This window comes from Schistocerca gregaria, chromosome 9 (genome assembly GCF_023897955.1).
Source record: "Schistocerca gregaria isolate iqSchGreg1 chromosome 9, iqSchGreg1.2, whole genome shotgun sequence".
NCBI lineage: Eukaryota > Metazoa > Arthropoda > Insecta > Orthoptera > Acrididae > Schistocerca > Schistocerca gregaria.
The window spans coordinates 70,607,719-70,631,857 of record NC_064928.1 but is presented as its reverse complement, the minus strand read 5'-3'; the positions used below and the strand labels follow the sequence as shown (position 1 = coordinate 70,631,857).

The 24,139-nt window shown below is 39.5% G+C and overlaps 1 protein-coding gene across 22 annotated transcripts in view; it reads right to left on the bottom strand.

Moving 5' to 3' along the window:
• LOC126291418 (zinc finger protein 501-like) overlaps nucleotides 1-24,139 on the bottom strand; it is a 235,455-nt gene that overhangs the window by 101,307 nt on the left and 110,009 nt on the right. For 10 of the 22 annotated variants that reach the window (XM_049984923.1, XM_049984918.1, XM_049984920.1 and 7 more), the window contains one exon: nucleotides 3,939-3,991. The exons of 3 other annotated variants lie outside the window; for them this stretch is intronic. In XM_049984923.1, the coding sequence (XP_049840880.1) occupies nucleotides 3,939-3,991 (53 nt within the window). The remainder of the gene's footprint in view (nucleotides 1-3,938; nucleotides 3,992-24,139) is intronic. 9 more of the 22 variants (XM_049984924.1, XM_049984919.1, XM_049984915.1 and 6 more) reach the window with 1 other exon arrangement.

Here is a 24,139-nt window from a genome sequence, read left to right as displayed (position 1 = left end):
TGCTTCATGCAGACCATATGTGTTGAGGAAAGATGTTGTGTGTCAGTAGTGTCATTTGAGTAGGAGTAGAAGGATAAATATTCATGACGACTGATGTGTCTGTATGTTTGCAATTAACAATAAATTGGTGCATAAAACTTATGAATTATTTTTTTTTTGAAAACTGGCTTTCAAAGTATCTTAACTGATGGAAAACTCTCCACAGATTTATCAGTGTGTTTCAAATGAGAATGCGATTATAAAAATTGGGGATACCACAAGTTCTGCACTCAATGCATATCAAAACTCCTTCCTGTGAACTGCAGAACTCAACAGATGACTGCTTCTTTGGACGTTATTTCCATTATAGCGCAGAAGGAAAAAAAAATGTGTGTGAAATCTTATGGGACTTAACTGTTAAGGTCATCAGTCCCTAAGCTTACACACTACTTAACCTAAAGTATTCTAAGGACAAACACACACACCCATGCCAGAGCAATGACTCGAACTTCCGCCGGGACATGCAGAAGGAGGTGACATACTCAACTGAATCATGACCAATGACAAGAAATAGATTTCCTATGCTAACATCATGATAGAACAGCAGTCAATGAAAAAGGGAGGGGGGAGGAGATGGGGGGGGGGGGGGGGGGGGTATTCTGCACCCAACAAATCAAAAAGGCACAATAAGTTCTATCAGCTGTAAAGGTTGACTATTATTCGTATGCACACTAAAGGCGTTTTGGTTCCAATTTTATGGAACATGAATGGACGCTCAATGCTGATACCTACTATGAAACATTAAGAACCGATTCTATGTAACGGCTGATCTTAGATTAGCACAAAACTAAATTCAGGTGAAACTGAACTCTGAAATCTGTGTTGCATAAACGCTAGTCTCAGATTACAGCACTGTAAACTAGGATTACCTTTGACTGGCAAAATTTCACTGACCAAATGAAATGCACCTGCAGTTGTAAGTTCACAACCTAGCGAAATTACAAAACAACAGATTTTGTACTGTGCAAATACATGTTGAAAATAGTAAATAATAAATAGACGTAAACACAAAAAAGGGAGTAAACTTGTGAAAACAACAAAATTCCACTTTTTTTTATATGTTGAGTTAGGTAGAGCAAACTATTGGTGATGTACATAACAAAAGCTGATAATAATTAAGTGGTTTCTTGACAGTTCTTGGAGACAACTCATAACTAATGAGATTACTTTAAATGCAGTTCATAGACACATACTGGCAGAGTATGAAAAGGAAATTAAAATAATGATTGCACTTTATAAAATGCTCTTTAGGCTCAAATAGCAGTAACTATACATAATTTATATTAAACACTTTAGATTACAACACATGCTTAAACAGCTATAAAAACAGCATGTGCACTGATGAACAGAAATAGTAAACATATGTAAGTCAATTACAAGTGTGATATTTATCAGCGATATTTGGACAAAGAGGTTTCAGTGGGTTAGTGGTTACATACTGGACTGTGACACTAAAGGTCTGCAGCTTGATGTCTGATCAGTTCTTGAATCTTTTTTCCAATTACCACGCTTGTCGCCTCTGGTAATGTAAGTTAATGTAGAAAATGCTGAACTGCATCATGATTTGAAGTCAATTTCCAACTATAGGACCCCATATTATCTAGATGAATACCTGTTTCAAGGCCCTGAAGCAAAGGAGGAAGGAAGGCAGATTAGAGTTTTATATCCCAGTGACAGTGCAGTCATTAGAGACAGAACAGGAGCTTGGATTACGGAGAATGGGGAAGGAAATCTGCTATGGCCTTTTCAAAGGGCAAAACCCAGCATTTACCTGGAGCGATTCAGAAAATCATGAAAAGTCAGTATCTGGAGGGTGATTTGATCCATAGTCCTCCCAAATGCGAGTCCAGTGTGCTAGTCACTATGCCATCTCACTCTGTCCTAATGCCTGAGGATGACACGAGGACACCACATCTAAGAGCAACTCACTGTGGTGGCCAAGCCAACCTACATGTGCTTGACAGTTCTACCTAAATACACAATGCAAATACATCCTTTGGCTGCTCTCTGAGATTATAGTTTCTTTAAGATTGAATACTAGTGGCTTTCTGCAACTTTTGTCCACACAGAAAGGTGCCCAAATCCATGGCCAATGATCTGCATTACCTATCTTTTCATCATGTCCAGTAAACTTCTGCAACATTGTTGTCTGCAGTTTGTGTTCACAGCCAAATCAATCCTGCGAACTGACAGCCAATGCGAGGTTGCTGTAAATCATCAGCAGCCAAATGACGTATTCTCTGTGATGTTGGTTATACAGAGAATTATAGCATCACACCATTTTGAAACAAAGCCACCTGCAAACCGCAACGTGCTGCTTTCTTGTGTCTAGGCCATTGTGGTAACAGCATTCTGTGTTCAAAAGATATGAGTACTAAAAATTATATATACATGTATATTTTTTCTTCATTTACTGTACATACACAGTGTGGTCAGAAAGTCTGAAAATCTTGTAAGGGTGTTGCATGATAGGTTGTGCTGAGAAATACTTATTAAGAAGAAAATTCAATTTGTTGCACCACTTCCAAGTTAATCAGTGTTGAAGTTGGCCAATCAGGCCACTGTACATGAAAATTCAAGCTGCCCACCAGAGATGGTATCGCCAAACATGCTCTTCATTTCGTTTCCTAAAACTAAATAAGCGAGTGATACACAAATTTTACGTGGGACAGTAGTGAGGACTGAACTGGAGTCAAAGGCTAAGGAGTCTCATGTGCTATCATCCCACATCACATGTTTTGTGATGTGAACTATCATCTATCATATGAGAACAACTGGCACTAATTGACTCTGGGAGGTGCTTGAATTAGCATGCACAATGGCCTGATTGGCTAACACTAGTTAACTTGGAAACAGCACAACAAATCAAATTTTTTCCTTTAACAATTATTTTTCAGCACAGCCTACCAAGCAAGCCCCTCGCAAGCTCTTCAGACTGTTTGTGATCATCCTGTATGTGAGTACTTCATATGGCTATGTGACTATATGAAAGCTTTTCAGCTGTGGATAAGTCTCTTGAAGAAGTTTCTACCACTTTTTTCCCTCCATCTTTATGACATGGAACCTCCACTAATAAATACTGTGTATCTACAATTCAGATTAACATATGCAGTGAAAGACCTTGTAGATTTTGAACTAAGATTAAAACTGGTCTCCAGTCAAAGACATTTAAACAATAAGAAAACAAAGAAAATCCATTCAAAACAATAGTGTGATCTCTTGACTACATGTGTCATGCTTTTGCAAAACAATGCAGTGCCACACTTTGCCTAGCAAAAGAGCTGTTGCATCAGTTCAGTTTAAATGGGACCTTTTGAACATCCACTCTGCAGCACAGTCTTGTTCCAAGAGAATTCCATCTTATCATGCACAAGTAAGAGTGGCTTGATTGCAAACATTTTTGACTCAGATGAAGAACTTCGGAAAATTGTCATAGGCAGATTGCAATCTCTGGCATCAGAATTTCACGCAGATGGACTTGTTAACTCATTAAGATATATTATAAATGCAAATTAGAATGGTGACTATGTAAAAAAGTAATACAAAGGGGTACAAGTAGTTTTTAAATTTTTTCAATGAATATTATTTAATGCTCCCATCATTTTATTTATAGTCCAACACAGGTTACTTCCAGAACAGTTCTTATAGTTATACTTGAATTGCAAAAAAACTATATCTATTCTGTAACAGAACTTTGTGGGCTTAATTTTAAATAACTTGTTATTCCAGTACACTGCAAATTTGCAAGTAATAATCTGTAAGCCATCAGAAACAGCACAGAAGGTGTTGATATGGATAAAATAACAAAGAGAAGAAAGAAAGCAATAAATAGGGGAAATTTTTGTAGCAATGACTGTCCACAAAATTAAAAAGAAGTAAAAGAAAATGTTGTACGATACCTTTCTGGTTCACTGCCATAGCTTGTCGACTCCACATCATTCTGGAGCTCCTGCCAGGATTAAGGATTAAGGATATTAATATTAGTAACAATAACGACAACAACAAGCATTGAACTGTCCCTGTAAGGCACAGAAACATGGAACATTCACAGATTTAATAAAACAGTGTTTGTTCAGACAGCTGAATTGAAATTAGTAATAAATGCGAAAGGATATCATCTCTAACACAATGTCCCAAACAGCACATGAAAGTAACTGAAAGGGAATCTAGCTGTACAGCACACCTCAGATGCAGAATGTAGAAGTCAGGCACACCAAAGAGATAATATACTATGTCTGTGGTATTATACAGAGATCGCAGTGTCATACCATAGTTGGCAACACAAATCGATATAAAAGTCATTAGCAAGCATTCACTGCAATCTGCAATGACGTATGGGAGTCACTCCTGGGGACAACACCTACCCTCTCAGCACACCACTGCCCTCATGCTGAGGTCAATATGGTGTCAAACTCGAAAGAGTTCTGCCCAGTTTGAGACTTCAGCCACAGCAGTCAACATCGTATTATAGAGTCAACAATGAACCTGTACTGTTGTGAATATCAACAATGTACTGCAAGAGAACAGATTGTTTGTTAGTGCATTAGGTGATTCTTTGCTAGTCCATAACAGTTGTAAATTATCCAGTAGTCCTATGCTAAAGAAGTGTGTCAAAGTTAAGTAAATCTTTTATTCATTTACGTACTACACTGAAGTAATATTTCATGTTCCCAAAGCAATCAAAGAACCCACAGTTGTGGTTAGACAAAAGTAGTTTCACCTAGTTACAACAATATCCTTATGAAAACTGATGCTACCTGACCATATAAGCAATGGAGTGACTCATGAAACTGGAACAGGTTTCAAGCCTAAAAGTGTGTATGATAATGATTAATTTCAATTAAATCAAAGTTCAAAATGAAAACACACACTCAAACAACCATGTTCTACATAATAAATTGCAGATCATTTTATGTCACAATACATAAAAATTTCTAACTCACACAAACAACTGTGCCGTTTGAAATTAGGGACTGGGGAAAAGAATGAGAAATTTAAGAATTTTTCACATCTATTCAGCAAAAGCCATTAGGAAGTCTCATAAATTAATTCCCACAATTTTCAAAAGTTCACTGGCCCTTAAAAATAAGGATAAAGAAACTACCTAAACTTCAAAATGTAAGGAAACCATAAACAGGTGACTCAAAATCCAAGCTACGGGGTATGAAGAAAGGTGTCTCATCTCACACAAACAAGTCGGGAGTTCAATTTTATGGCAAATAGTGGTAGCCATTAGATCGGGACCAATGACAGCATGCTGAACATCATGTTTACAGCACAAGTGGGCCACAGCCTATCACTCAGTTTCGCTTGGTCCATCTCTGAAGTACATGGAACAGCACAACATTTCATTTAGCATTGCGACACAGCATTTTTTGGTTGGCACAACTCTTGAGTGCGGCAGAATTGTGGTGTCAGTACTGTTTATCCTTCATTATTTGTTCACGGTATGAAGGACATTCAAAGGTCCAGTGGCTATTTGCACAAAGAGGCAGTCTAGAGATCTCTCACTGCAGTCCTTTAAAATTAACGTGTAATTAATGTGAATGACAGAACAGAATTTTCAATTTGCATAAGTGACAGGTACTGCATATTTGCTATGAAACTGTATTGTAATATCACGCAGAAAGAATTTAAAGATTTAGCTGACAACGAAATAGCAAAAAAATTACAATGATCAACAGACATGATTCATTGTTATCTACACACAATACACTTTGTGCTAAATTTACAGCCATGTAACACGTGAAAATATTGTTGGTACAAATAAGAAAATTTCAAAAATCACACACATTATTCCATTGTCAGTAGCAACATTTCAATGAAAATGAATAAAGAGTGTGGAGACATCATATATATCTCTGCAAAATACATTGGTTAAGTCAAGGGGCATTCCTGGACAATTTTTCAAGTTAAAATTTGCTATTGCTGAATTTATGAAGGAAAACAGAGTGCAGGAACAAAATTAGAACATCTGGAATAGAGTGCAGACTTTGCATTTTAAGTGGACTTGGTTGCACACTGTCCACTGTAAAAACATTGCAAGTCAACTTCTTTCTGACGTGATGAAGATGCATTTAAAAAGAAAATCATGTTATAGAAGGGACACATTCTGACAAATACAGTCCAGTGCTCCCATCTCATTGGCATTAAAGGAATGGGAGGTTTGAAGAACTCATTAGAGTCTAGAGAAAAGTACAAGGATAGTTTTATAAAGATACTGAGGTCACTGTCAATTGTACATCTGTTTCCGAGCTGTTTTCAAGACCATTTGCTGTTTCAGTTCAAAGTGTGACCTGCAAGGTAGTTCCAATTTTAATGACAAATATTTTTATATTAAAACTGTCCAGAATATCTACAATGCTTTCCTCAGGAACAATTCCCAAGTTTCCATAATGAGGCTGCAAAAGTGCTACAATAATTCGATCAAAATATTCGTGTGAAAGACATTTTTTCCATTATGACATTAAGTAAGTCACAATTGTGTGGAAACTCGAGTATGAAGCTCTGTGAAATTGTCTGTGCCTGTCCATATGCTGAAAGTTAGTACCAGAACCCCCCATGAACCATTGACCTTGCCGTTGGTGGGGAGGCTTTCGTGCCTCAGCGATACAGATGGCCGTACCGTAGGTGCAACCACAATGGAGGGGTATCTGTTGAGAGGCCAGACAAACGTGTGGTTCCTGAAGAGGGGCAGCAGCCTATTCAGTAGTTGCAGGGGCAACAGTCTGGATGATTGACTGATCTGGCCTTGCAACATTAACCAAAACGGCCTTGCTGTGCTGGTACTGTGAACGGCTGAAAGCAAGGGGAAACTACAGCCGTAATTTTTCCCGAGGACATGCAGCTTTACTGTACGATTAAATGATGATGGCGTCCTCTTGGGTAAAATATTCCGGAGGTAAAATAGTCCCCCATTCGACGTCGGGGCGGGGACTACTCAAGAGGATGTCGTTATCAGGAGAAAGAAAACTGGTGTTCTACTGATCGGAGCGTGGAATGTCAGATCCCTTAATCGGGCAGGTAGGTTAGAAAATTTAAAAAGGGAAATGGATAGGTTAAAGTTAGATATAGTGGGAATTAGTGAAGTTCGCTGGCAGGTGACCACAGGGTTATAAACACAAAATCAAATGGTTTAATAATGAATAGGAAAATAGGAATGCGGGTAAGCTACTACAAACAGCACAGTAAACGCATTATTGTGGCCAAGATAGATACGAAGCCCACACCTACTACAGTAGTACAAGTTTATATGCCAACTAGCTCTGCAGATGACGAAGAAATTGAAGAAATGTAAGATGAAATAAAAGAAATTATTCAGATAGTAAAGGGAGACGAAAATTTAATAGTAATGGGTGACTGGAATTCGAGTGTAGGAAAAGGGAGAGAAGGAAACATAGTAGGTGAATATGGATTGGGGCTAAGAAATGAAAGAGGAAGCCGCCTAGTAGAATTTTGCACAGAGCACAACTTAATCATAGCTAACACTTGGTTTAAGAATCATGAAAGAAGGTTGTATACATGGAAGAACCCTGGAGATACTAAAAGGTATCAGATAGATTATATAATGGTAAGACAGAGATTTAGGAACCAGGTTTTAAGTTGTAAGACATTTCCAGGGGCAGATGTGGACTCTGACCAGAATCTATTGGTTATGACCTGTAGATTAAAACTGAAGAAACTGCAAAAATGTGGGAAATTAAGGAGATGGGACCTGGATAAATTGAAAGAACCAGAGGTTGTACAGAGTTTCAGGGAGAGCATAAGGGAACAATTGACAGGAATGCGGGAAAGAAATACAGTAATAGAAGAATGGGTAGCTCTGAGGGATCAAGTAGTGAAGGCAGCAAAGGATAAAGTAGGTAAAAAGACGAGGGCTGCTAGAAATCCTTGGGTAACAGAAGAAATATTGAATTTAATTGATGAAAGGAGAAAATATAAAAATGCAGTAAATGAAGAAGGCAAAAAGGAATACAAACGTCTCAAAAATGAGATCGACAGGAAGTGCAAAATGGCTAAGCAGGGATGGCTAGAGGACAAATGTAAGGATGTAGAAGCTTATCTCACTAGGGGTAAGATAGATACTGCCTACAGGAAAATTAAAGAGACCTTTGGAGAGAAGAGAACCACGTGTATGAATATAAAGAGCTCAGATGGCAACCCAGTTCTAAGCAAAGAAGGGAAGGCAGAAACGTGGAAGGAGTATATAGAAGGTTTACAGAAGGGCGATGTACTTGAGGACAATATTATGGAAATGGAAGAGGATGTAGATGAAGAAGAAATGGGAGATACGATACCGCGTGAAGAGTTTGACAGAGCACTGAAAGACCTGAGTCGAAACAAGGCCCCCGGAGTAGACAACATTCCATTAGAACTACTGACGGCCTTGGGAGAGCCAGTCATGACAAAACTCTACCAGCTGGTGAGCAAGATGTATGAGACACGCGAAATACCCTCAGACTTCAAGAAGAATATAATAATTCCAATCCCAAAGAAAGCAGGTGCTGACAGATGTGAAAATTACCGAACTATCAGTTTAATAAGTCACAGCTACAAAATACTAACGCGAATTCTTTACAGACGAATGGAAAAACTGGTAGATGTGGACCTCGGGGAGGATCAGTTTGGATTCCGTAGAAATGTTGGAACACGTGAGGCAATACTGACCTTACGACTTATCTTAGAAGAAAGATTAAGAAAAGGCAAACCTACGTTTCTAGCATTTGTAGACTTAGAGATAGCTTCTGACAATGTTGACTGGAATACTCTCTTTCAAATTCTAAAGGTGGCAGGGGTAAAATACAGGGAGCGAAAGGCTATTTACAATTTGTACAGAAACCAGATGGCAGTCATAAGAGTCGAGGGGCATGAAAGGGAAGCAGTGGTTGGGAAGGGAGTGAGACAGGGTTGTAGCCTCTCCCCGATGTTATTCAATCTGTATATTGAGCAAGCAGTAAAGGAAACAAAAGAAAAATTTGTAGTAGGTATTAAAATTCATGGAGAAGAAGTAAAAACTTTGAGGTTCGCCGATGACATTGTAATTCTGTCAGAGACGGTAAAGGACTTGGAAGAGCAGTTGAACGGAATGGACAGTGTCTTGAAAGGAGGATATAAGATTAACATCAACAAAAGCAAAACGAGGATAATGAATGTAGTCAAATTAAATCGGGTGATGCTGAGGGTAGCAACACAGGAGAATGTCATCTTCAGGAAAAACAAAACTGGCATTCTATGAGTCGGAGCATGGAATGTCAGATCCCTTAGCCGGGCTGCAATTTTAAATAATACCCATAATTGTGCAGGAAGGTTAGAAACTTTAAAAAATGAAACAGATAGGTTGAAGTTAGATGTTGTGGACAAGTTTGGGGGCAGGGTGAAAAGGACACCTGCTAAGGTATGTCCAGGGTTACAAGTACCAAATAAATTGGGGATAACATAGGAGTAGGTCTAATACTGAATAAGAAAATAAGAATGTGGGTAAACTACTATGAACAGCACAGGGAATGTGTTACTTACACACACACACACACACACACACACACACACACACACACACACACACAGAGAGAGAGAGAGAGAGAGAGAGAGAGAGAGAGAGAGAGAGAGAGAGAGAGAGAGAGACATGTAGACACTATTTGATAGTTATCTTTGGAACAAATTGACATATTATTGCATTTTTGTGCAGCAGCATAGTCCATTGTTTTCTCAATAGACCTTGGTGCACGTTTTCCAGCAGATGACAGTGCAGCAATGAACGGTGTAAGATCACCTTTGGAGTGATGCGAGGCCATACTGAAGTGGCACTGAAAGTATGAAAATAGTATGATGGGGGTACAACGGCAATGGCATAATGCGTACAGAACTCGGCCATCAACACGTACAATTTATCATGTTAGGGATAAATTTGAAGCTGATGGTACTGTTCATGGTGTGCATAAGGAAATTCCTGGCAAAAAAAAGAGCACTGCTGTGTTGAAATATTTTACTAGGATACCTCAAAAATCTGTGGAGCAAGGTGCACGTCTAGGTGGAATGTGCCTATCAAGCATACGACGATTTATGAAGGCTGCAAAGTGGAAAGTGGAAATGCCAAAATTGCTGCATGCTATTAATGAGGATGACCAGGATCAAAGGATGAAGTACTGAGAGTGGTAGAGGATGAACGGTTTGCACGGATGGTTATTTGGTCTGATAAGGCACAATTCAAACTGAATAGTACTCTAAACTGCCACAACTAAGTGTACTAGGATTCAGAAACTCATTATGTTCATGTGGACAAACAAGTTAATTTACCAGATGTTAATGTGTGGTGTGGTGGGGTCTGCTATCGTGCAGTATGATTGGCCCATTCTTCTTTGAACGTACTGTAACTGGTGAGGTGTATCTTCATATGCTGCAAACATCGATTTTACCTGCCATCCAAGGGGTGTTTGGAGATGAAAGGTTTTACCTACAACAAGATGGCACTCCGCCTCACTACCACAGACATGTCAGAGCCCACTTGGATGAAAATCTACCTGTACGACGGATAGGGGTTCAGTATCGACCACGGTCTCCAGACCTTACATCTCTTGACTTTTATCTATGAAGGATCTGGAAGAATGAAGTTTATCAACAGAAACCAGCTACACTGGACAAGCTATAAGAAAGCATCAAAGCATCTTGTACAGCTATCACAGCGGCGACACTTATGGCTGTAGTTCAGTCAACAGTTCAGCAGCATTGACATTGTTTGGTGATTAATGGGGGTCACTTTGAACAATAAAATACCCAACCCCTCCCCTCTCCCGGCCTAGAATTGTAATAGTATCTCATTTTCTTCCACAAATATTGACAATCAAAGAGTGTCTACATTTTTCTGGACCCCTCTGTGTGAGTGGGCACACGCGTCACATAATTATGCAGATAAAGAGATTGAAAGAATGTATGACGAGATAAAAGAAATTATTCAGGTAGTAAAGGGCAAGGAAAATATAATTGTTATGGCAGACCAAAGTTCAATAATAGAAAAAGAAAGAGAGAGAGAGAGAGAGAAATAGTAGAGAAGATGGACTGGGGGGGGGGGGGGATGAATGAAAGGGGAACCTGTGTTGCCAACACTAGGTTTATGATTCACAAAAGAAGATTGTATATGTGGAAGAGACAAAGGGTCACTGGAAGGTTTTACAATTATTATATGATGGTAAGACCAAGTTCAAAACCAGATTTTAAACTGTAAGACATTTCCAGGAGCAGATATGGACTCTGGCCTACATTTATTGGTTATGCACAGTACATTAAAGCTGAAGAAATTGCAAAAGGGTGGGAAATTAAGGAGATGAGATGTGAGTAAGGTGAAAGAACCAGAAGTTGTTAAGTGTGTCAAAGGCACCATTAGGCAATGACTGCCTGCAACAGGGGAAGGGATTCAATAGAAAATGAGAATGAAATACACAAACAGACAAACTCTAGTAGAAATTTTTGGAGTCACAAGAGATCTTGAATTTAACTTATGAAATAAGAACATATAGTAATACAGCAAACGAAGCAGGCAAAAGGGAGTACAGACATGTAAAAAAATCATACTGAAGAAAAATGCAAACATAGCTAGAGTACAAGTATACACAACTATGCATAATTAAGGAAAATATAGATAATGCCTAAAGGAAAATTAAAGAAGCATTCTGTGAAAATAAAAGCAGCTGTATGAATATAAAGACCTTGGAGGGGAAAATCAGTACTAAGCAAAGAAGCGAAAGATGAAAGCAATGTAAACAAGGTCATACAAGGAAAATGAACTTCAAGGCCAAAGAAAGAGGTGGAAGATATACTGCAAGAACAATTTGAGAGAGGACTGAAACAAAAGGTGAAACAAGGCCCTGGAGTAAACAAAAATCCCCCAGAACCATTAATATCCTTGGGAGAGTTAGTTATGATAAAACTATTGCACCTGGTGTGCAAGATGTAATACACAAGGTAAATATCCTCAAACTTCGAGAAAACTGCAATAATCACAATTGCAAAGAAAGCAGGTACTGACAGGTGTAAATATTACCAAACTATCAGCTTAAGATGTTATGGTTGCAAATACTGACATGAATTTTATACAGAAAATGGATAAACTTGTAGAATCTGATGTCAGGAAAGATAAGTTTGGATTCTGAAGGAATGTAAGGAAACACGTGGCAGTAGTGACCCGATTTATCTTAGAGGAGGGATTAAACAAAGGTAAACCTACGTTAATACCACTTGTAGATTTAGAGAAACAAGACTGCTCTTGGAAAAGTTGAAGGGTGTGAAAGGGAAGTAATGGCTGCGGAAGGAGTGAGACAGGATTGTAGCCTGATGTTAGTCAATCTGCACATTGAGCTGGCAGTAAAGGAAATCAAACAAAAAATTGAATAAGGAATTAATGTTCAGGGAGAAGAAAAAGAAAATTTGAAATCTACTGATGACACTATAATTCTGTCAGAACTTCAAAGAACAGTTGAACAGAATGATCAGTGTCTTGAAAATTGGCTATCAACAAAAGCAAACCAGGCAATGAAATATAGTTGAATTAAATCAGGCAATGCTGAGAGAATTAAATTAGGAAATGAGACAGTGAAGATAGTAGATGAGTTCTGCTATCTGGGCAGTAAAATAACTGATAATGGTTGAAGTGGGTGAGATATAAAACAGAGATTGGCAATGGAAAGAAAAGCATTTCTGAAGAAGAGAAATTTGTTAACATCAAAAATAAGTTTAAGTGATAGGAAGTCTTTTCTGTAATACTTGTCTGTACTGAAATGTAAGTGATAAGCATTTGAGACAAGAAGAGAATAAAAGTTTTTGCTGCTACAGAAGAATGCTGAAGATTGCATGGGTAGAATATGTAACTAACAAGGAAGCACTGAATACAAATTGAGAGAAGAGAAATTTCTGATATAACTTTTGGAGGAAAGTGTTGGGGGGGAGGGGTAAAACCTGTAGAGGGAGTCCACAATACAAATACAGTAAGAGGTGAGAAGCTTGCACAGGATAGAGTGGCATGGCTAGTTGCATAAAAGCAGTCTTCAGATTGAAGACCACCATCACCACCACCACCACCACCACCAACACAACAACAACAACAATAAGAAAAGGATAGGTGGTGTATTTGTAACAGAAGGCGATAATCTCAAATATACCGTGATTGAAACTGAAGATGCATGCATGATTGATTGGGTAAGATGTAGCACAGAAGGTGCGCATAAAATTACAACTGGACCCTTCTATAGACCACCAGGCTAACACCCACAAATCCTCAGTTTTCTAGTAAAAAAAAGTACCCCAATCTTACTGTCATCATCATAGCAAACTGATCATCCAACAGTAAATTGGAATAATTAGAGTATTGTAAGTATGGGTGTGACAAAACATCCTGTGAAACAGTGCTGAATAATTTCTTCAGAAACTACCAAGAATAGATGGTTGAGAAACCCACTCAAGATGGAAATGTGTTGGATCTAATGGCAATAAATAAATCTGACCTCTTATCAACAATGAAATATCAGTGACCATGTGGTAGTTATAAAAGCAGTTATTACCAAGGTGGAAGGAACAACTAAAACAAGTAGACAGATTTATATGTCAGCAAACAATATAAAGAGGCAGTAGTGTCATACCTCAGCAAGGAATTCTTAAATATTAAGCTCTGGAGAGAAGTGTTTAGAAAAATGGTGACTCAGGTTTACAAAATCAGTTGACCATACACTTGACAGATATATACTTGATATATGTACCTAGTTAGGCTGTTCACAGTAAGTGCGACCCTCCATAATATACAGTCATTATAAAGATACTACTGCACAGTAGGTGTAAACCACAGCTTAGGGCTATACATAGAGTGATGCTAAATGCAACTCTTGGCTGTCAAGAGGGCAATTCACGATACCATTAATTACTACTGTAGCAGAATATTATCAAACAATTTTGCACACAACCCACAGAAATTCTGGCCTTATGTAATGGCTGTTCGTGGTACCAAAGTTAGTGTCCAGACACTTGGGAACAGCTCAGGATCTGAAACTGTGGGTAACAGAGTAAAAGCGGAAATGCAGAACTACTCCTTCAAATGTTCCTTAACAATAGAAAATCCAGGAGTATTGTTCCAATTTAATTCTGGAACACTGATACTATGAGTGATATAGATATTAGTCTCAGTATTGTTGAGAACAGTTGAAATCACTGGTATCCCTATCAAATTCTATAACAAATTTACAGCTGAGTTCTTCCATCTTTTATGCACAATATACTGTGGACATGTTGAACAAAAATTCTGCATGGTGGTTGGCAGAAAGCAACAATCACATACATCTAGAACACAAGAAATAGGAGGCACAACTAAAACAGTAAAGCTAAACATAACAACAGGGATCAAAATATCAAGTGCGAGGAAAAGAGAATTACTCAAATACAGAAAAACAATAACATATCCCCCTCTTCTTTTCCGACAGGCACAAATTCCAGACAGTTTAAAATTGTTAAAGTGGTCCCAATCCATAAAACAAGTATAGAAAACTATAGACCAGTTTCATTATTACTAGGCTTTAGTAAAATCATAGAAAAAGTAATGTACAATAGGTTAATGAAATTCTTAGAGAAAAACAAAATTCTCACCGATTCTCAGCATGAATTCAGGAAAAATAAACAAACAACCAGTGCAATGTATGACTTTACAGAAAATGCCCTGCAAGTAATAGACAAAAGCCATTTTAGACTTAAGTAAAGCATTTGACACACTAGACCACAACATACTGTTGGAGAAGATCCAAGTACATGGCATTACAGGCACTATACTAAAATGGTTTTCTTTGTACTTGACGAACAGGAAACAAAAAATACAAATAAAACATGAACTAAAGGAAAACACCAGGACATGCTTCTCAGATTCAGAAGCTTTAAATAAAGGAGTCCCTCAGGGATCCATTCTTGGGCCAATCCTCTTTCTCCTGTAATAAATGATTTAGACCTGAACATCGAGTCACAAACATACACTTTTTTAGCAGATGACACAAGTATCATAATTACAGGAATTACCCAAAGTCAGCTTCAAACAGCTGTTAATTAGACTACAGAATAGCTAAATAGATGGTTTGAGGGGAATAACTTGACAGCATATATGTCAATGCTGAATAGATTGCTAAAAATGGAGTAGCCACTTCCTTAAAAATTATATTTCATTGGCACATTTGAGGCACAGCCCATCTTCAGAACATTTAGAGTAAAGATACAAAGGTATTACAACATATATAAACACACAGAATAGAACTGTCTTCATAACAAGCACAGAGTCACTTGTGTCCGTTCTAACCACCAGTGCTCAACTGATGGAGAGTCACCACAACAAAACATAAGTACCAGGAACTTCCACCAAGTGGTGAGGCAGTTGGTATAGTGACATTAATTGTCTGCACTTAAATGAATGAAGATCTTGATAATGGTACAGAAAATAATACAAAAGTAGGAACAAGAACCTAGACAAAAACTAAATATAAAAATGTGAGAAAGCATACACAACAGAATATAAAAATACAAGCTTCAGCTAGGGATAGTAGGGAACGAGAAGAGAGGATAACAAGGGAGGGGAAGAGGGGGAATGTGGGGGGTCAGCATAATAGAAGAATAACAAACCGTACACAATACAACGCTCATACAAACAACCAAAAATGTATAGCAGCAAAATCATGGCAAGTGCTAGATAACAACCACCCAAGTGGACCTGCAGATAAAGAAATAATAGGGGTGAGGAGAGGCATCTTTTTTACACAAATTATGGCAATGCACTGACTGAATATTTAACAGAGCAATGAAGTTTCTAGTGTTCTAGCCATCTGTAAGCAAAGTATGCATCTGCATTTAACGCTAAACTTCTTTACATAATTAAGTAAAAACACAAAACACTGTACCAATACAGCCTTGTTAACTGGTGGCACCCCTGGAGGTTATGTTTTGTAATGGCAATTCGTCTTCAGTTGAATACTGATGGTGAGGACAGACACAAGCAAATCCATATTTTGTATGAAGGCTATTCTATTCAGTATGTTTATTTTTTTACATTTTTTGTAATACCTTCCATATCTTTACTTTTGATGACTTCTGTGAACTACACTTGTGCTTATGGGTTTGTACTTTTGTTTGGCAAATGTTCTGAAGAAGGGCATCAAAATAATAAAATTTGTAAACAATTGATCACTTCACTTCTTAGTGAGCTATTCAGCATTGAGATGCATGCTCTCAAGTTCACGTGAAAGTTCATCTGTATGCTTTAACTCCTGTCCAACAGTGAATTTACAAAGCTACAAATGGAAGTTCTTTTTGATAATGTTTTGACACAACAATCTCTTATTCTCACCTGGCCAGATAAACTGTGTTGTAATTTCTTCAGATTTTATTCCAGGCTTTCCTTCACAGGAGCAATATCTTGTGGGGTTCAAATTCTTTCCAGATAGTTACAGTTTTCATCTGCTACAGAGTCCATTTTGCACCATTTTGCCACTAAGTTCTACACTGCAGACTTTACTGGAGATTTTGCCAAAACACTTCCATTCTTAAACCTTTGCACAAACAGTTTCGAACCTGTTTTACACAAACTGCACTCTACATAACACTTGACAATGAATATGTGATATTTTAATGTGAGCACTATTTTGTGTTGCATTCAATTGGACAATAAATATGTCCACTTCTCTCACTCAAATATAATGACACAGTGAAGTATTTAGGACAGGACATATGGGAGATGAGCACCTACGGACATGACAATGTATCGGTCCATCGAAATCGTGGTTACCAGCTTTTTCTGCGATGGGTAATTCTCCTATTCATTAACAAGGGTCAGCTGCTTGTCAGTCTTATAAATGTTTTCCAGGCCAATTTTATTCCACCCAGCCTGTACATTAATGCCCTTGCAGACAATTTTAATAGTAATCTGAGTGTTTGCAGGTATCTATAATAAAGTACTGACTGAAATAAGCAGCAAAGATATTCATTCATTTCTCGATAAGTTTTCAAAGTGGTGCAAACATTGGTGGCTCGCTTTAAATGTTCATAACTGTAACACTGTGCACTTCATAAAATGAAAAAACGTAGTATCATACGGCTAGAGTATCAGTGAGACAACTGGAACTGGCCAACTTATTCAAATACCTGAGTGTAACAATTTGTAATGATATGAAACTGAATTATTACATAGCCACAATCACAGGTAAAACAAGTGGGAGGCATCTGTTCATGGGTAGAAAGCAGGGGAAATGCAAATGTCTACAAAGGAGACCACTTACAAAACACTTGCATTAAAACACTGTCCAGTCACATAAAGCAACCACTTTTGCCGAGTGGATCACTGCGACGTGTGCAGGAAGAGAATAGAGGGGGGTTTGGAAGGAGATACGGAACCATGCCAACTCCAGTGGCACAGACAGCTCACTGCTTTTCTCAGTCGAGGACCCACGGTGCAAACAGATTGATCGAAGTGGTCCCACCTAATTTTGATTGGGATTCAATTCGGGGAGTCTGGTGGTCACGCGAGTACGGTGAATGCGGCCTGCTGCTTTTTAAGTTGCATACATAAACTGCAAACTGTGCTGCACTTCGTACTGTCTTGCCGGTAGGTGCGATCATGCTACAGAAAAAGAAACAGGAGTGGACCACGGATAGCCGTGTACCTGTGTCAATCCACTGTGCCTTCGAGAATGACGTGGCCATCTAGGGAATGCTGTAAAAACATTCCCCAGAACGTAATGCGTGCAGGTTGTTTGCTTTTAGACATTTCACTCTGCACACACCAAAGGTCATCTGCACTGTGGACCATAGAAGTGTGATTCATCTGAAAAGGTCCCCTGTCAGCACTCAGTGGGTGTCCACTTGCAGCACCGGCATACAAACTCCAACCTACTAGTGTTGTAGCCAAGTACACTGCAATTACTTTTGAATTCGTTCGGATTGTTAATAACAAATTTCATAAGAGAATATATATATTGTGAGGCTACAGCGAAGATCCCTAGCTCTTTAAATAAGTGTATGCAGGATGATCTTGGATGAGCTCCAGCAGTTATTCTGATTACACGCTTTCGTGCAATAAACACTCTTTTACTCAATGATGACTTACCCTAGAATATGATGCCATACGAAAGTGTCTTAAGCTAATTTACTGAGATGTATATCGACAAAATTTGCAATGACTCTAATAGCACAAGTAGCTGGACTCGAACGTTTCAGCAGATCTTCAGTGTGTTTTTTCCACTTCAACCACTCATTAATGCATACACCTAGAAATTTTGAATGTTCTACCTTAGCTACCGATTTATGATCAAGGTCTATATTTATTAATCGTGTTATTCCATTTACTGCGTGGAACTGAATATACTGTGTTTTGTCAAAGTTTAATGAGAGCCCATTTGCAGAGAACCACTTAATAATTTTCTGAAAAACATCGTTTACAATTTCATCAGTTGTCTGTTGGGTATGATAGCTATACTTTTATCATTGGCAAAAAGTACCAGCTTTGCATCTTCGTGAATATAGAATGGCAAGTTATTAATATATATTAAGAACAGCAAAGGACCCAAGACCGAACCTTGCGGCACCCCATTCTTGATTGTTCCCCAGTTTGAGAAATCACCAGTTTTTTGCATATTATGTGAACTGCTTATTTCAACTTTCTGCAGTCTTCCAGTTACGTATGACTCGAACCATTTGAGCGCTGTCCCATTCGTACCACAGTACTTGAGCCTATCTACACTCCTGGAAATGGAAAAAAGAACACATTGACACCGGTGTGTCAGATCCACCATACTTGCTCCGGACACTGCGAGAGGGCTGTACAAGCAATGATCACACGCACGGCACAACGGACGCACCAGGAACCACGGTGTTGGGCGTCGAATGGCGCTAGCTGCGCAGCATTTGTGCACCGCCGCCGTCAGTGTCAGCCAGTTTGCCGTGGCATACGGAGCTCCATCGCAGTCTTTAACACTGGTAGCATGCCGCGACAGCGTGGATGTGAACCGTATGTGCAGTTGACGGACTTTGAGCGAGGGCGTATAGTGGGCATGCGGGAGGCCGGGTGGACGTACCGCCGAATTGCTCAACACGTGGAGCGTGAGGTCTCCACAGTACATCGATGTTGTCGCCAGTGGTCGGCGGAAGGTGCACGTGCCCGTCGACCTGGGACCGGACCGCAGCGACGCATGGATGCACGCCAAGACCGTAGGATCCTACGCAGTGCCGTAGGGGACCGCACCGCCACTTCCCAGCAAATTAGGGACACTGTTGCTCCTGGGGTATCGGCGAGGACCATTCGCAACCGTCTCCATGAAGCTGGGCTACGGTCCCGCACACCGTTAGGCCGTCTTCCGCTCACGCCCCAACATCGTGCAGCCCGCCTCCAGTGGTGTCGCGACAGGCGTGAATGGAGGGACGAATGGAGACGTGTCGTCTTTAGCGATGAGAGTCGCTTCTGCCTTGGTGCCAATGATGGTCGTATGCGTGTTTGGCGCCGTGCAGGTGAGCGCCACAATCAGGACTGCATACGACCGAGGCACACAGGGCCAACACCCGGCATCATGGTGTGGGGAGCGATCTCCTACACTGTCCGTACACCTCTGGTGATCGTCGAGGGGACACTGAATAGTGCACGGTACATCCAAACCGTCATCGAACCCATCGTTCTACCATTCCTAGACCGGCAAGGGAACTTGCTGTTCCAACAGGACAATGCACGTCCGCATGTATCCCGTGCCACCCAACGTGCTCTAGAAGGTGTAAGTCAACTACCCTGGCCAGCAAGATCTCCGGATCTGTCCCCCATTGAGCATGTTTGGGACTGGATGAAGCGTCGTCTCACGCGGTCTGCACGTCCAGCTCGAACGCTGGTCCAACTGAGGCGCCAGGTGGAAATGGCATGGCAAGCTGTTCCACAGGACTACATCCAGCATCTCTACGATCGTCTCCATGGGAGAATAGCAGCCTGCATTGCTGCGGAAGGTGGATATACACTGTACTAGTGCCGACATTGTGCATGCTCTGTTGCCTGTGTCTATGTGCCTGTGGTTCTGTCAGTGTGATCATGTCATGTATCTGACCCCAGGAATGTGTCAATAAAGTTTCCCCTTCCTGGGACAATGAATTCACGGTGTTCTTATTTCAATTTCCAGGAGTGTAGAAGTATTCCACGATTTACACAATCAAAAGCCTTTGATAGATCACAAAAAATCGCAACAGGTGACTTCCGGTTACTCAGAGCATTTAATATTTCATTAGTGAAAGTATATATAGCATTTTCCGCTGAAAAACCCTTCTGGAAACCAAACTGACATTTTGTTAAAACTTTATTTTTACAAAGGTGTGAAGCTACTGTACAATACATTACTTTTCAAGAATTTTGGATAAGGCAGTCAGAAGAGAGATTGAGTGGTAGTTGTTGACATCAAACGTATCCCCTCTTTTATGCAGTGGTATAACAATGGCATACTTCAGTCTATCTGGGAAAATACCCTGCTTCAGAGAGCTATTGCATATGTGGCTAAGAATCCCACTTGTTTCTTGGGAACAAGCTTTTATTATCCTGTTGGAAATGCCATCAATCCCATGTGAGCTTTTATTCTTGAGAGAGTTTATCATCTTCCTAATTTCAGATGGAGAGAGATGTGGAATTTCAATTCTATCAAATGGTGTGGGTAAGGCCTCTTCCATTAACTGCCTTGCTTATTTTCTAATGAACATTTGGATCCTATTTTCTCTACAACATTTAAAAAATGATTATTCAAATTTTTTCGACTTCCAGCTTGTCGTTTATCAAGTTTCCATTCGCTTTGACAGTGATGCCGTCATCCTGTACTCTCGGTTGCCCTGTCTCCCTTGTAATTATATTCCAAATTGTTTTGATTTTGTTATCAGAGGTATTAATCACAGACATGATGCACATGCTTCTGAACTTTTTAATAACCTTTCTCAATGTAGCACAGTAGTTTTTATAATATTTGGCTGTTTCTGGGTCATTACTCTTTCTTCTTGTTAGTTAATCTGGGTGGTCAGCTGCTCAACAGTTCTACATATATTTATCTGTACACATCTCCACAGTTGCCTCAGCGAGTTTAAAAACTTAGGTCTTTTCAAAAATGCTTCCTCCCTTGGCCTGCAAACATATGATCACAGCCACCTGTACATCGGATAAATCACTACACTTCCGCGTTATGGCCACGGCTGCGCTGCTTCCTGCCTCTCCCTGACACACTTTACATATCCTCCACTGCTACTGATGCCACCTGCAATCTTTAAGTGTTTACTGCACATAGTACGCAATCACTTTAATGTGACTGGACCGTGTATTATATGTGTCGTGTCTGTTCTTTACGGCAAGTTGGGAATTTGAGTCAGTCATGACGTGTGCTCGGATAGCCTAAGCTATAGGAGTAAATCCATATTCGAGTTTCAGTCCGTCACAAATTTTCACTCGTCACCACTGAATCGTTGCAGCGCCCTCGTGTGGCTGGCATCAATGCTCCTCTTTCATCAAACATTTGTATGACCCATTGTAGAACACTGATCAAATGTGTGGGAACTATATCAGATTGAACTAACAGGAGCATTGAATGTACACAAAGGAGGACAAAACAAATGGTCACAGATTTGTTTGGCTCAGGGAAAGTGTCATGGACAGACTCAGGGAATGAGTCATGGACAGACTCAGGGAATGTGTCATGGTCATAATGAAAAACTTTAGTACACGCTTCAAGATAGATTGACAGTAACCTGATAAAGCTTATTTACAGTTTTAGGAACCAGGTTTGAGTGAAAAATCTATCGCCACACTACATACAATATTCTACTGTAACACCCCTACACCTCCCACCCAGCAGCATGAATTGACTTATTATTATTATTATTATTATTATTGTTGTTGTTGTTGTTGTTGTTGTTGTTGTTGTTATTGTTGTTATTTTAGTAGGATTTAGTGAGTTATCATTAATAGCTGAGTTCACTCAGTTTGTCAGAAGTTGTTCTGGGCTCCCTAGGGTTAAATGATACAAATATGAATGCAGCACTTCTTTCTATGTCACTGAATTAAGTAGTCAAGTACATTGTATTTCATAAGCGATATTTATAAAAAGGAAACGATAATAAATATGAGCGAGTTAAAAAAAGTCGTCTCGGTTAAGTTACTCACCGATAATTCGTATATGTTTTCTGTTTAAAGCGAGTGGCTGCATCTGCCTGACATCGACAATATAATATATTTCTGGACAGAAATAATGTATCTACTGTTCGTGTAAGGATCACAAGGACAAGATTAGACAAATTGCAGGACACACAGAGGTGATTTAGCAGTCATTCTTCACAGGCCTCTTAGGTGAATGGAACGAGTAGAAGCTCTTATAAATGATAAAATGGGCAGTACCCCCTGCCGTGCACTTCACAGTGCTTACAGGATATGGATGTAGATGTAGTTTACAAAAGTCATTTGTTCTATCATCTGCAAATCATGTAAAGTTTGACTGTGTGCTATAATATTATTACTGTTTTTATAAAAAAAAAAATCTGAGGTGAAGATTGAGAATCTACTTCACATTTGCTGAATCTCTGAAAGAACAGATACCATCTTCATATAGATAAAAAGCTTACCGGCCAATGATCTTCTTCAGTGCGGATGCACTCACATTTCTCAAACTCTTACGGGAATCGTGAGTAATGAGTATAGTGGGTAGGGGCACTACAAATGTTGTGTGTGGACAGAAAGTTGGAAAGTGTGGGTCCCACGCCTTACCAATTACATAATCCATCTGAAACCTTCCAGTGTCTCCACACCTGTTCCCTGTATACAACCTTCTTTCATGATTCATGACCAAGTGTTAGCTATGATTAAGTTATGCTCTGTGCAAAATTCTACCAGGTGGCTTCCTCTTTCATTCCTTAATCCCAGTCCATATTTACTTACTACTATTAAATTCCTTAATTATCTGAGTAATTTCTTTTATTGAATCATACATTTATTCAATCTCTTCATGACATGTGGAGCTAGTTGGCATATAAACTTGTACTACTGTGGTAGGCGTGGGCTTTGTGTCCATCTTGGCTACAATCATGCATTCACTGTGCTGTTCATAGTAGCTTATCTGCGTTTAAGCTATGCTTTGGGTTGGGTTGTTCTGGGCAAGGAGACCAGACAGCAAGGTCATCGGTCTCAGGACAGATGGGGGAGGAAGTCGGCCGTGCCCTTTGAAATGGACCATCCCGGCATTTGCCTGGAGCGATTTAGGAAAATCGTGGAAAACCTAAATCTGGATGGCTGGACAAGGGATTGAACCATCGTCCTCCAGAATGTGAGCCCAGTGTGCTAACCACTGTTCCACCTTGATTGGTAAGCTCTGCTTTCATTACTCTACAACACTTTGCTGGTTTTTCTTATATGGGCTATCTTAAACACTTGCATTAAGTTAAAAACCATGTCTAGAAGCAGGTCATATTTAAGTGGTGCCCAAAAGATTAACTCAAAAGACTGCCAATGCGAAGAAGTTAAAAGGACAATGAAGATTCAGTCTTCCAAGACCATCTACATACCTACAACGACCATGTACTAAAATTAATAATGAAATTGAAAATAGGAAGAAGTCTGATTTTTAAAAGTTTAAAGTGGGAGTCAATACAGTTGCAAAAATGAAACACTGCAAGATTATGGAAGTTTGCAAGCTCATAGAGGACATGTTGTTGTTGTTGTTGTTGTGACTTCCGTTCTGAGACTGGTTTGATGTAGCTCTCCACGCTACTCTATCCTGTGCAAGTTTCTTCATCTCCCAGTATGTACTGCAGCCTACATCCTTCTGAATCTGCTTAGTGTATTCATATCTTGGTCTCCCTCTACGATTTTTACCCTCCACGCTGCCCTCCAATACCAAATTTGTGATCCCTTGATGTCTCAGAACATGTCCTACCAACCGATCCCTTCTTCTGGTTAAGTTGTGCCACAAATTTCTCTTCTCCCCAATCCTATTCAATACTTCCTCATTAGTTATGTGATTTACCCATCTAATCTTCAGCATTCTTCTGTAGCACCACATTTTGAAAGCTTCTATTCTCTTCTTGTCCAAACTAGTTATCGTCC